General features: G+C 30.9%; 1 protein-coding gene across 2 annotated transcripts in view; it reads left to right on the plus strand.

Annotated features, from left to right (window-relative positions):
* Window positions 1–266: 266 nt before the first annotated feature.
* The window catches only part of gry (trafficking protein particle complex subunit 11 gry), a 71,902-nt gene continuing 58,241 nt past the window's right edge, over window positions 267–13,927 (plus strand). The window contains exons 1-5 of one of the 2 annotated variants that reach the window (XM_075364373.1): window positions 267–757; window positions 3,226–3,395; window positions 4,491–4,676; window positions 7,558–7,731; window positions 12,989–13,219. In XM_075364373.1, coding sequence (XP_075220488.1) covers window positions 554–757; window positions 3,226–3,395; window positions 4,491–4,676; window positions 7,558–7,731; window positions 12,989–13,219 — 965 coding nt within the window. In that variant the 5' untranslated portion in view covers window positions 267–553. The remainder of the gene's footprint in view (window positions 758–3,225; window positions 3,396–4,490; window positions 4,677–7,557; window positions 7,732–12,988; window positions 13,220–13,927) is intronic. The other variant, XM_075364372.1, reaches the window with a different exon arrangement.

Here is a 13,927-nt window from a genome sequence, read left to right on the forward strand (position 1 = left end):
TTGAACAGAAGATGTTCAAAGATTAATTCAAACATGTTGCGCAATCAAACCGTGGATTATTTCTCTAAATCATAATCTTTCAACATTAATAAAGATAAATTAAACATTAACTCCTTGAAAGCCGAAATGTCATACAGGGTTCAAATAATAAGCGGTCAGGAGAAAAACTAAAAATTCACCGCACTAAACTTCCCTATCGGCGTAAACATGAACCATCAATCCCTCGTAAAGTGCTTCTTCTAATTCTATTATGGTAGGTTAACATTTTGAAAACGATCAGCTGAGTTCTTAACTTTAATTCATAGGTTATGATTCAGTTGTGAGCTACCGTTACAAGTTGTTTACTTTCAATAGTTATAAATGAACACCTTGATTCGTAATGTAGATGATTTATTGCCTTGTGATAACTTTTTTGTTGAAATTAAATGTCAGTAAAGGACATTGATTATTCATTATTTGGTACGGTTCGATTTTTTTTTTTGTCAAAGAAACTTATTTTACATAAGTACGGTTTAATTTTTTTATAGATTAAAAATAGTATAATTAAACCACCATGGCAGATGATGGAGTTGAATGGCCAGAAGAACTGTGTGTACAACCTCAGGCATTAGTAGGTGTTTTAGGGCTAGACGTTACTTCAAATCAAATTCATAGGACTATATGGGATGCATTAGTTAGTAGCCGTCGTCAAGATAGAGCACCTGTACACTTTAAATTGTTACCACCTGTTCATGACTTCCCACCAGTGAAGCCAAAGGTAAAAATATTTATTTATTTTTGTGTATAAAAAAAACTTAATTATTCCATAACTTTACTTTTACTCCAATTATACAATCTTATTTAGACATGGAAATGTGTAGGGATGTACAAAAATGTAACTGGATATTGATTATAGTAATTATTACTAGAATTATAAAGTAAATTTCTGCTCTAAATGTACCTTTGTAGGTTATGAAAGAAAATGTGCTATTAGCAGTGTTATATAGCATTGCTAAAAAATGCAGTTCCTGTTATAAACAAATTTTTCATGTTTTTTCAGAAATTTTGGTATTCACAAGTTATCAATAAGGATCAAAAGACGTTAAAAGCATCTGCTGATAACAAAGAACAAATCTATTTCAAGTTTTAGTGCATCAGATTGATCTTTGTATTGTTCTTGGGCATGTAGTAAAGATTATAACTAATGTTTTTATTTTAATTTCTATTAGCCAGAATAACATAGGCTGCTACTACAAGAGCTACTTCATCACTGTTTGTCATCTTTGAAATGACTAAAAACCAACCAAGTGCCTAAAATATTAATAGCTTAACTGACATATTTTCCAGTTTTATTGGTATATTAATCAGATTAGTAATATTGTTTTTGTGATTGTGACCTACTTGAATTTACATTAGGCCTACTCTTTTGATTAATGGTAATCAGGTTATCACTCCTGTCTATTTGTTTGTGGAGAGTCATCTTTTTAGTGATAAATGGATATAGCTTGATTTATAGTTGGCATCTTATGTCTGCTAACAAGTTTCAAGTTTAATAACTCATTTCATAATAATAAGAAAATCAATGATTATTTTATTATCTAATTACATTTTTGTTAATGTATTAATCATCTTAAGTTTTCATAAATATCTAAAGAAAAATATCCTTTCGGCTACTTTTTAAGGCCAGTAGTTATCCAGTTAGTCACTATTTTCCAAGTCATATCTATTTTAGTAAGGAATAGTTGTTGGTACTCCCTTTTTTCTTTACTTTACTTATAACATTCTCCATTTGGTATAACCCGCTTCATATCCGTTCACCTTTTAAAAGAATTTATCATGTTCTGTCTTTTCTCCTTTCTTTAAATTTTCACTTCACATGCTTCTTATCCTTATCAATCTTATCCTATTTGCCTCATACCTGATTTCATGCCTATTTACTGCTGTCCAAAATTCACAATAATTGTAGCTGAATATAAAGATGTATGTAGATTAAAGACAGCTACCCTTTCTTCCTGCATATATCTTTATCACCAAGATATCCCCTATTTCCCAGTAAAACCTGCCTACTAGAAGCCGCAAAACAAAAGTTGAGTTTATCTTCATTTTGATAAGCCGAATAAGAAAGTTTATATTGTAATTGAAAGTTACCATTATTACAACAAAAATTAAATGACTGTAAGAAAAAATCTTAATAAATATTTAGTACCACTACGTCCAAAATCATCCATATTTGATGAGAATTATGAGAAAATAACACTTTTATGTGCAATTAATGAGACATATTCTAGAATATTTTTCATGTTTCTAATGGACATAGTCAATTAAGGTAAAAAGTAGTGAAAGAAGGGTATTATTCATAAAGTTTAAAAATTGTAAACACAGATGGCAGTGCTAAAACTACTTCACTGTAGTTTTGGTACTGCTTGTATTGCAGTGAAGATGGTGTTGCTTTCTACCTGTAACAAGATGTTAAGTTAGAAAGAAGCATACTATGTAGGTAACAAGAGACAAGTCTAGCTATCCATCCCCATCCTGCACATTAACTGAACTTTATAAACTTTGATTAATAATACTTTTCTGTAGTTTGCAGAAGAATATCAGTAACAAAATGAAATCATTATGTTTCCAAAAACCAAAAAGTGATCAAGGAGTAAAGTAAGACCACCCTCAGTTTTTTACGCTTATTAAGTAAGATATTAAACAGCAAATATATAGCAAGCCCTAGTTGAAAATATATGAAAACCTGTTTACCATTTCGCTAACAACATATTTTATTATGCACTCTAGGTAAATTTGTATTAATGGACTTATGTGAAATAAGTGTTTACTTAAAAATAATAAAAGAGTTAGTAATGAAAGAGATGCGTAAACGTGAAGCATGCAGATATCCTGTTTTAAAATTCACATCAGATGATGGTTGCAGTTTAACAACTGTTCCTTTCTATTTTCAGTGATACGATTTATATGACAGTTCTGTTAACTACACAAAAGTACATCCACATCCACCAAAGTACAGCAGTAACACATGTGTTTAAATCTAATTAAAAGTAATTATAGCTTTATTTGGATTTTGATAGTCTTCCTACAGTAACACAAACCAGTTGATTATCAATGATGTTATCCTTTCACGTACTGATAGCTTAGGTGATTAATATACTATAATTATTTTTTTAATTTTTCAGATAAGAATTATTTAAATGTAATCCTTAAATTGTAAAGCACAACATGTTTTGTTTTTCTTTGCAGCGTAATTCATATGAATGGTATATACCTAAAGGTATATTGAAAAAAAATTGGATGAAAAAACATTTAACTCAACTGCCTGCAGTTGTTGTTGTATTCTTTGATTTAGATTGGGATGATCCACAGTGGGGTGAAAAGCGACTTGAATGTACTGCTAGAGTTCAGTCTGTTAGGTATGCAATTTATTTTACATATATTGATATTTGGATTTAAATTGTTAAATATAGTAAAAAATGGAAGTGTCAACCGTAATTGATTATAGAAGGTGTGACCAGTGGTAAAAATTACCTTACTACATTAGCAATATTGTAAGAACTGTTTCCAGGGATATTGAACATCATCACTATACCCTGATGCTACTTTTTTTTTACATTTGCAAGTAGTATATACAAACAGCACCCATCAGGTAGTGACTCAATAGGTGAGGGCAGTATCTATCACACTTTGTTTATTAAACTTAATTATTAACTTTAATAAACTTTATTTATTAATTGAATTCTGTAGATTGCGAATGAGTCAAACTTTTATCAGATTGCTTGTTAAGCTATTCGAATCTATTCCTTCCACAACCTAGATGTGGTAGGGAGATAGGAAGTTAGAAACTGAGTTGCAATAAATTCAAACACATCAGATGGTTAATTCACAGCTTTAAGCGAATTTACAGATAAAGAGATCACATAAATAAAATGAGAAGTTAGGTATAGACTCCCTTTTAATTGAATTAATCTTAAGTATATTAAGTATACATGATGAATAACAATAAATAGATTGTTATTTTATATATTCTTTAATAAATTTTTGCCACTAAATAATTCTTATTTGTAATGGGTAAATTTTTTATCATGTCAAATGATAAACCTTTTAGTGAAGTATAAGAGATGATCTAACTTATAAATATCAGACAGATCACTTCTAGAATGAATTAAATCATTAAGCATAGTAAAGTAATATTGTCCCTCAAGAATTTTCCACTTTAAATTCTGGTAATTTGGTAATCCAATTTAATTGGATTAGCTAATGTGTGAGATTATTCTGAAACTTGACTTAGGTTTATGAATAATAATGTTATTATTTAGTTGTATAATTTCATTAAGGAATTTTATAAATGGATTATTTTTTTAAAAATAATCCAGTGTGGAATTGTGATTTTTTTATAGATCTTGGATAATAGAATTTATATGTGAAAAGATTTGTTATGTTCTTTTGAATTGCATATTTTTTATAATTTATTTTAGTTAATGTGTATTCATGATATTTGTTTTCAACAGATCTGCATTGGATGGTAGAAATACTAGAGTAGCAGTTGTGCTTTTGCAGCAGAAAGCTCCTCTTCCAACCGGTGAAGATGTCCTTACTGCCGAAAGAGCAGCCACTCTCTGTAGTGCTTCTGAAATTAATCCTAAATCACTGTTTGTTTTACCTCATGGTGATCATCTTCCAGGTTATACACTTAGGTATTATTGTTTTATTTTAAGTTATGTAGGCATAAATTATTAAATATATTATGATTTCATTGACAGCTTTGCTACTTTAGCAAATCACATTTCTTTATCTAATAATAACTTTCTGTTGCCTGAATTGATTTATTTTAATATTTGTAGGTGTTTGATCATGGAAGCATATGTTATTTCTTCTTATTTAGTTGGTTTTTTATAAATTGCTTCTTCTTAACTGTTTCTTCTACGTTAAGAACATATTGCCTAGTTAGTTCAAAATTATATCCTTTAAACCAACATTAAAACTTAATGAATGGTCTAACCTAAATTAAATGTAAATAGTAAGACAGTGATCTAAATATCTAAATAAAATATTATCTAATTATGTGAATAATTGTATATTTATTGATGATTCAGCACCTCTATGGTGTGATGAATTAGTCTCTCACTATATCAAGATGAAAGATTCATACAGTAGACTAACACAGTAAATTTAGTTCACTTACGGAATTTTTTATTACATATATTTAAGTACATGATAATGCTTATTTAGGAGAAACCATATGGTTATCATTGATTGGATACTGATTTCAAATGCTAAAAAAAAAAACAATTTGATTGTTGAACATTTATCATTGGTAAAGATGAAAGGAATTAAATTAAAAAATTAATAAACAAAATTCCAACTTGTGAAAAGAGTTTGATTTAAACCTGTTAAACATATTTATGAAATAAAATTATTTAGAAATAAATTATTTCTGTTTAGTGTGTAAGTCTATGATACGAATCTTGACTCTCGAAGTATTGAGTGGCTAATTCATTGCACCATAGAGGTGCTGGATCATCAATAAATATACAAATATTCACATAATTAGATAATATTTTATTCATATATTTAGATCGTTGTTTTACTATTTAAATTTAATTTTAAACAAATTATATGATAATTTAGGTTGAATATTCATTAGGTAAATATTGATTTAAAAGATATAATTTTGAACTCACCAGGTAATATGTTCTTAATGTAAACGTAACAGGTAAAAAGAAGCAGTTTATAACAAAAAACTTAGTTGTGAACAGTTCAAGTTGTAAAAAGTTAGCTTATTGGCTAAGCTTTGGAGTATAATGTTTTCTTCTATACAACTTAAACTCTGCGCCTAGAAAGTTAAATAACAAGTTAGACATTGCAATCTAACATGTATGCATCTAATTAATTATAGATTTTCACTTATTGTAAATAGTTCTTGTGCATTTCTCTTTGCTATTTTACATAATTACTGAGTGTGAAGATTTAACTATTGCAAGAAAATAAATTAAGTACAAGAAATTAAATTATTTTAAATAAAGGATTTTGAATTAAAAGTATTAGGAACATGTCCATCTTATACTACTATATAATCAAAAAAATATAATTATTTGCAGTCTACTCACAAGCTAACCATGAATACTTAGTTTTATAGCCATAACTCACATCATCCCATTTCATTTCCATATTTGTCTCCTGTTCAATCATTAACAACAGAACATATTGCTTAGAATCTTCTATAGTTTGGAAGAATAAATCACAGCACTCTGATACAAGATTAGTGCAATCTTTTTTCCATTTGTTGCCAAATGGCTTCGACAGCACGTGGCACTTAATGTAGCAGTCCTGAGAAGGGCTGTTGTTTTTGTTGTTGATTGGCTTCGACAGCTCATTGTAATTTATAACCTTGTGGTAGCCCTGAAAAGGGCCGTTTTTGTTAGCTCTGAGAAGAGCTGTTGGATCCAGAAGCTGGTCTCCGGCGATGTCGACTTGGCTGTAGTCTGAGAGTTGCGGCTCATCCATTGAAATCAGATCGGGCTTCCCCTCAGCAGCAGTTGGGTCCCCCACTACAGCATGGCCGTGGTGGCCCCAGAGCCCCATCGTTGTTGGGTCGGCATCGGTCGTCTTTCACCGGCATGGCTGAGGCTGTTTTCCCTGAGTGATCACACGCTGGACCAGCTCCTGCTGCTGAGTCCACCAGCCAGGGTGATTGAAGCTCAGTGAGCTGGAACAGGAAGATAGCATCCACATCCAGCGGCTCCCTTGGCGGGCTGGCCAGGCCTACTGCTCCAGCGGGGATGTTGGCATCTGCCAAGAGGTCCCACATTGAGGCGGCCAGGGAACTTCTTCTTCTTCTTCTTCTTGGTCTTCTCCAGGTGGTGGTCGACAATGAATTAAAAATTCATTCTCGTGCACGCTCTTTTATTGAAGCCTGAGAGTGGTGGGGTCGCAGCGCCACTATGGTGAGAGAACTGCATGGTTATCTGCATGGCAGGAGTAATGCCTTTACCAGCATGAGATACTGTGCTCCCACTGACATCTGAGCTGCTACCGTTGTCATCTGCCAATATTAAATTAGGCATATATGTGGTAACAAATTAAAATAAAATTGATACAGAGGTTTTATTCTTCAAAAGTTATGTCATTGTTTAAAATGGCAGATGAACATCATTTATTTATTAATGAATAATTTATGTGCTGTACATTGTTTATGTAAAATTAGTGATTGAACATCTCATTTAAAAAATCACTTTTCTAGAGTTTTATTAATTTAATTGAAAAAGAAAATACTCAGCCATGCCAGACCAGTACCAAACAGTACAAAGGTGCCAAACAATTTTTTATCATATAAATCCAGATGATTTACATTTTATATACAAAATTAAACTTGTCTGTTAAAATTTATACAGTATACATGTAATTCCTCTATGTGTTGTGTTAGTAGTTGACTGTGTGATGAAGTGCATAAGATCAACTGTTAGCGATAACAGGAGGAGAAATGAGAGCTGAAACATCTGATACCTTATTTAAGTTTAATAATTAAATTTTGCACATTCTTAAGTTGCAGTAATTATTATGTAATATTTTTTTCAGATTGGAAAATGCTTTTTATGAATTAGCCCAGAGTTATTATCAAGCTGAAATTCGTCACATTAAATCACATCGTGAACATCTTAATAAGATGACACATCAGTATTTATTTGTTCGGCATCAGTTCAAAATGGGTTTCTTAAACGAAATGAGACAGGACATTAGGAGTGCTAATGGGTATGCTAAATACTTTTTACATTAAAAATAATCTCTAAGGGATTTTTTTTTATTGGGAGTTTTTACCCTGTTTTAAATTTTTTGACACCATGTTTATGAAAGGTTCTAAAGGTGAAACTCCTTAATAAAAGATTAAGCTTGTCAACATTTTTAAATATGTCTACTTATATTCTCGTTTTTAAAGCCAAATATTCCAGAATAATATCATCTCTTGGGGCTTCCTCAAAAAGTGAGAGCAAGTTTTTAAGATAAAGAATGGGCTGTCAGATTATTACCCGGCACCCATAAATGTATTTAGGTCGATTGATATTTAGATAAATCAACTTATCTTTGTATTTACATGGCAATTCTAAATGATGGACTCAATTTAGTAACTATATATTGAACTATTTATTGTTTCTTATTGATAATATCTACCTTGGTGTGTAGTACCTTGGTTAGGGTAATTGCTCTGTGTATTTACCACTGGTTCAAATAATAAATAAATATAGACATTTATCATTTCATAATTAGATATGATCCTTTAATATTTGAATGAATAATACAAGATTACGTATAAGTATGTATAAATGCTTTTAATGATTCCATAAATGATACATTGTTAAAGAATATATATTATATTATATTTTGTAAGTTTGTACATTGAGTCCATGAAGATTGATAGAGAAGGCTGGAAGAAGACTGCCTGAATGTAGTGCGGAGCCAGCTTATATAGTGTATACAGAGCCGCTAAATCATCAGCAGCCGAGTGCATCTGAAAGGAGCTGTGTGAACTGTAAAGAGCCGAGGGCAGCTGACAGGAGCCAAGTGCATCCAAAAGGAGCAGTGTGAACTGATAGAAAGACCTTTAAATTTTAAAGTCCTTAAATAAATTTTTAATAACGTGCATTGAGTCTGAACACTGACTGATCTACTTAGTAGTTGAGAGAGTAGATCCAAAGTTTCAAATAAATTCGCTACAGCGCATTTAGTTGTGTAAACGAGTGCTTGTGCTAACATTACATGTCAGTTGTGAGTAAAATGGCTACAGTGAAACATAAGTTTTCTGTATTCTTGAGTACAGTAAATCTCAGTCAGCAACTGCAGAGCATTTCATCTCTGATTTAACACTGACTCTCCAACAAGGAAGTGCATATGCTGGTTTCACCAGTTTGAATAAACAGGGTGTCTCTGTAAGGCAAGAGCTTGGGCCAACCGTGTGGCAGAGGAAAACGTGATATGAATTGAAGAAAGTTCTGTACGAAGCTCAATGAAATCAACCCATAGAGCGAACAGAGAACTTGGAATACCTCAACTAACTATCTGTTGTGTTTTGAGGCATCGTTTACTTTTCAAGCCATAGTGCCTACAACTTTTACAGAGGCTGTTCGCAGAGGTGACAAACCAAAGCATGTTGAATTTTGTGATCAAATGCTTGAAAATATGGAAGATGATACTTTTCTTTTGCATTTTTTTTTGGCGATGATGCAACATTCCATTTCAGTGGAAAACTGAATAGACAGAATATTTGCATATGGGATCTGCAAAATTCTCATGACACACTGCAACATGAGAGAGACTTCCCAAGGTTAATGTATTTTGCGCCCTATCACAAACAATCCTTTATAGACCATTATTTTTTGCGGAACACGTGGTTACTGGAATAATATACCAGGACTTGCTGGAAAACTGGCTTTCCAGCAAGCAATAAATGAAGATTCACAAGACTTCATTTTTCAATAGGATGGAGCTCTGCTCCATTGGCACTAGAAGTTTAATGCTACCTGAATGAATCTCTACCTCAACGATGGATAGGACATATCAGGAATGAAGACCTGGTTCTTCAGTTCTGGCCTTCAAGATCACCTGATCTCACACTACCTGACTTTTTCTTGTGGGGGTTTGTGAAAGATGCAGTTTACGTTCCACCTCTTCCATCAAATCTGGCCAACCTGTGGAATTATATCTCAGCTGTGGTGAACTCAGTAACACAATATATGCTTCCTCACATGTGGGATGAGTTCATTACCACTTAGATGTGAGCCATGCAGCTGGAGGGGGCCACATTGAACATTCATGAATCTGAAATTTTTATTGTATTTTCAGATGTAATTTACTTCACACTTGTCATTAGTTCCTAATTTGGAATACAGAGTACAAAATTGAGTCCATCATTATTAATTAGATATTTATGAAGTGCTAAAAATAGCAATATCCACCTTTATCAAATCAGATAATTGAACTCTTTTCATATAATTCAACACAATACTTTGGTTTAAAAGAAATGGTAATGCTTCCTTGCTAAGGATAATGCTTTCTGCTAAATTATGTTTCTTGCCATTTTTAATAAATTGCTGAACCATTTGAAAATCTTGTCACCATTTTATTTAAAATAGAATAAAAATATTTTCTTTTACAGAAACAGATGGATTTCTAAATAATACTAATTGAAAAGATAAAGATTTAAATTATCTACATCTCGTTCAACATATATATAAATACGTTCTCAAAATAATTTTCAACAGCAGGTTCTGAATTGGGAATTATTTTTTAGTATTTTTTTTTATATTTAATGCATTTACGTTAACCTGTTTCATGTGTTGGAATTTAAATAATTAATATGGATTAATTAAATTACATCTACTTTTTATCTTATAAATTTTTTTATTTGTATAATTTATCTTAAATTGACATGAACTGTTTAATGTATTATTACGTCCCAATCAGAATAAGATTTATGTAGTTATTTTTGTATAGCAATATTTTCCAAGGCCAGTAGGAGGTTTACAAGACCGTTAACTTTTAGCATCAGCTGAAGCTTTTGTTAGTTGTAGAAAAATAAAATAATAATGGTATATTAGTAGGTCATAATGTTAGACAGTGTTAAAGTAATTTATTAATATAAAGAGATTGCAAAAAATACAATTAATTACACAAAATAAGTAAAATATTAATTAATGTTATAAATTTACAATTATAGAAAATATTTCAAATGTCCATTATCACTGTTTATACTTTACATTGTGTAAACAGTGATGGGATGTAATGTTACTTAGTCTAAAATACCTTTTTATATTTTAATAGAGTTGTTATGCATTGTTTCTGCTGTATTAGAAATTCTGATTACTTATCTTCTCTTTCATTTACTATTGAGTCACCATTTGCCTAGAGTGTACTATTAATTCTATGTTGGTTGTGTGTTAATTTTTCATATTCAGCATATTTTTTTTACCTTATTAATTCATACTGTTATCTGTTTTTTTACATTCCAGTCTTTGACCAACACTTTTTAATCGCTATATGTTCATCTATTTCCAAATTAACAAGTCTTAATATGTGGCTTACTTAATGTCCATGTCTTTACAAAATTCTACCAAATCATTGGAGATTTTCACTTTGAGAAAAATGTTTTTCTTTTGGTTCTTTGACACTTCTCCAGTCTTATAAATTCAATATCCAGCCCAAATTCTACCAAACATGACAACAATTCTTTTGTTATATAATCTGTCTCTATTTCCTTATTTCTGTTTAAGTCTTTAAAACTTTTATCAAACTCTAATCGTAAATAGGATCTCTGCTGATGTCATCATCAATTCCTTTTTCTCATCCGAAACATTTATCTTTCCCCTTTTTTGTAGACCATTTTTTATTCCCTTTGCCTGTTAGCTATTGCTTCTCTAACAATTTTTTCCATCTCTAGTACTAATCTTTTTTCTTATTTCACTTTTATGTTTTTCAGTTTTTCTGTGTGCTTCATCTATCTTTTCAGTAATTTTATTTTCCCTACATCATTACTTTTCTGTGTAAATAAATTTTATATTGTTATTTTGCATTATTTTATTTTTATTGATTTTATTTTTTGTGCCTTTACAGTTTCCTACCTTCATAATTTTTAGAATTCTTATATCTTCTGTGATCATCCATCAATTCTATTTTATTTTTTGTAATCCCTGGTTTTCTGCCAATTGTTATCTTTCTATCTCAAGTCTCCTCTCCTAGCTTAATTGACCTCATTTTTAAATTTATCCATTCCTTTTCTTAGTTGAAAAGGAATGATAAATTACTGTCCCTATTTTTGCAGTAATTCCTAGGCTTCTTTCTAGTGTAGAAATAATTTTTCATATTATAATTTTCTGTTTCCCTGTGTTCAGCCCATCTTTTTTCTCAAAATGTTATTACTAAGATTTCTGTGAGTACTAAGATTTTTTAAACTTCAACCTACATTACATCATAAATAAATTGTGGTCAGAAGTAATATTTAGTCCTGGATGTATATTGCAGCCCATTATTTAATTTTGAAATTTCTCCAAAATTATTATGTAATTTACATATACAGCTACAGATTTCTCTCAACTGTGAATGGTGAACCAGTTTCCTAATTCCATCAATGATGAATGTTGGCAGTGTTTCCTTGATCCACAATATCACTGCATCCTTCAGTACATCATCCATGGTGAAATGAATACCCTTAATATCTCTCTTTAATTGTGGAAAAAAGCGAAAATCTTAGGGCAGCAAATCTGGTGAACATGAAGGTTGTAGAATAGGTTTAAATTTCAAATTCATTAGACCTTAAGCAGGTGCAAGCAATGTGTATGACTTAGTATTATCATATTGCAGAATTACTGGCTCTATGGATTGTCAAACATGACACACACATACATATATGTTCAAGGAGTTTTAATCTCTCTAATCACACAGAATTTACAGTCAACCCAGCTTCCAGGTGCTCAATCATGTACATATGTTTGGAATCCCGGAACATTCAGGAAAACTTTTTTCTCAGAGGGTTGTGATTTGAATTTTTTTGATTGTAGCAACCCATAGTGCTGATATTCCATGCTCAGCCATTTTTAATATGGGTCATAGTGATGCGCTAGTGTTCATTTTATCTGCTGTTAAAAATCCGATCAAAACACATTGTTTTAAATGCACTAACATAGCACATGTACTCAATTCCATCACAATGGTGGCTGATAGAAAATGAGTGGGCGTGAGTCAGCAAGTTTTGGAATGTTAGAAGTAGGGTAATGAAACTACAAGATGGCAGCATTTATCACTTTGTGACATTTTTTTCTCTCGCTACATTCCAGTGTGCATTACACTTCAGTCATCAGTAACCTCTTATACATACTAATAGAGTTTAATTTCAGATTTCATATTGTTATTTAGACAACTATGCTTGACTTCAGACTTTGTCAAATGAAATGCAAAATTTACTGTACTAATAAAGATTTTAATTTTGATTGTGTGATATTTTATTTATTTTTAATTTCAGGCACTATTCACAGGCTTATACAAATCTACAGGAATTGAGGATGGTAGATACAAATTCATTAGAAGTTAAAACAGCAGCTGGTTTTATAGTATATAAACTTTGTCGGCTAATGTTTGCAATGAATCAACCTAGAGATGCCATACAACAATTCAAAGTACACATAGATTATTTTCAAACAAAACTTGGACCGAGAGAACTAATGTTTGAACACCATGCTTGGCTTGCAAAACAGTAAGGATTCTAAGCACATAGGTATTATTGTTAACCATTAAGAAATTCTCTATGCTCAGATATATTGAGTGAGTATGTGCATTACTTTCAAGGATTTATTCTTATAAGATGTTTTAATAATTATTATTAGAATTAATTCTAGATGCAGCAGCAGTAAAATTCTGTAATGGCAAGCCTTTATTGAAATTGGGGAAATTTTTTTTTTAAAGCTTTTTTAGTGAATTTTTATCTAATAATAATTATGTAAGTATAATGGAGACGCTGTTAAAATTCATACGTTAAAAAATAAGATTGTGTAAATAAAAAAATTTACCTTTTATCAAACTGAGAATTTGTATTAGGAAATATAAAAATGCAAGATATACATTTTATAAAGCATGTTCTTTAACTACCTAAAATTTCAGAATATTCGAGTTCATAAAAAATAAATTATATATTTTGGAGATGAATTCTGTGGTAACTGTTAGTTGCTGCAACACCTCTTGTGCTAAAATCTAATCTTGCTTCAAGTATAGGTTGTTATGGTATATTTACTATTATTATTAGCTCATAGATTCTGTTGTCAGAAAATCACCTGAATTAGAGTTCAAATGTAAAAAATCTGACAGCAAAGTTTGTTATGCTTTCTAGCAATGGTTATTTATTCTTATGTAGTGGAAAGATAATGATACTTGAAAAAAGTTGAAAAATTTAAAAGATCAATATTTT

The sequence above is a fragment of the Lycorma delicatula genome, chromosome 4 (genome assembly GCF_047948215.1).
Source record: "Lycorma delicatula isolate Av1 chromosome 4, ASM4794821v1, whole genome shotgun sequence".
NCBI lineage: Eukaryota > Metazoa > Arthropoda > Insecta > Hemiptera > Fulgoridae > Lycorma > Lycorma delicatula.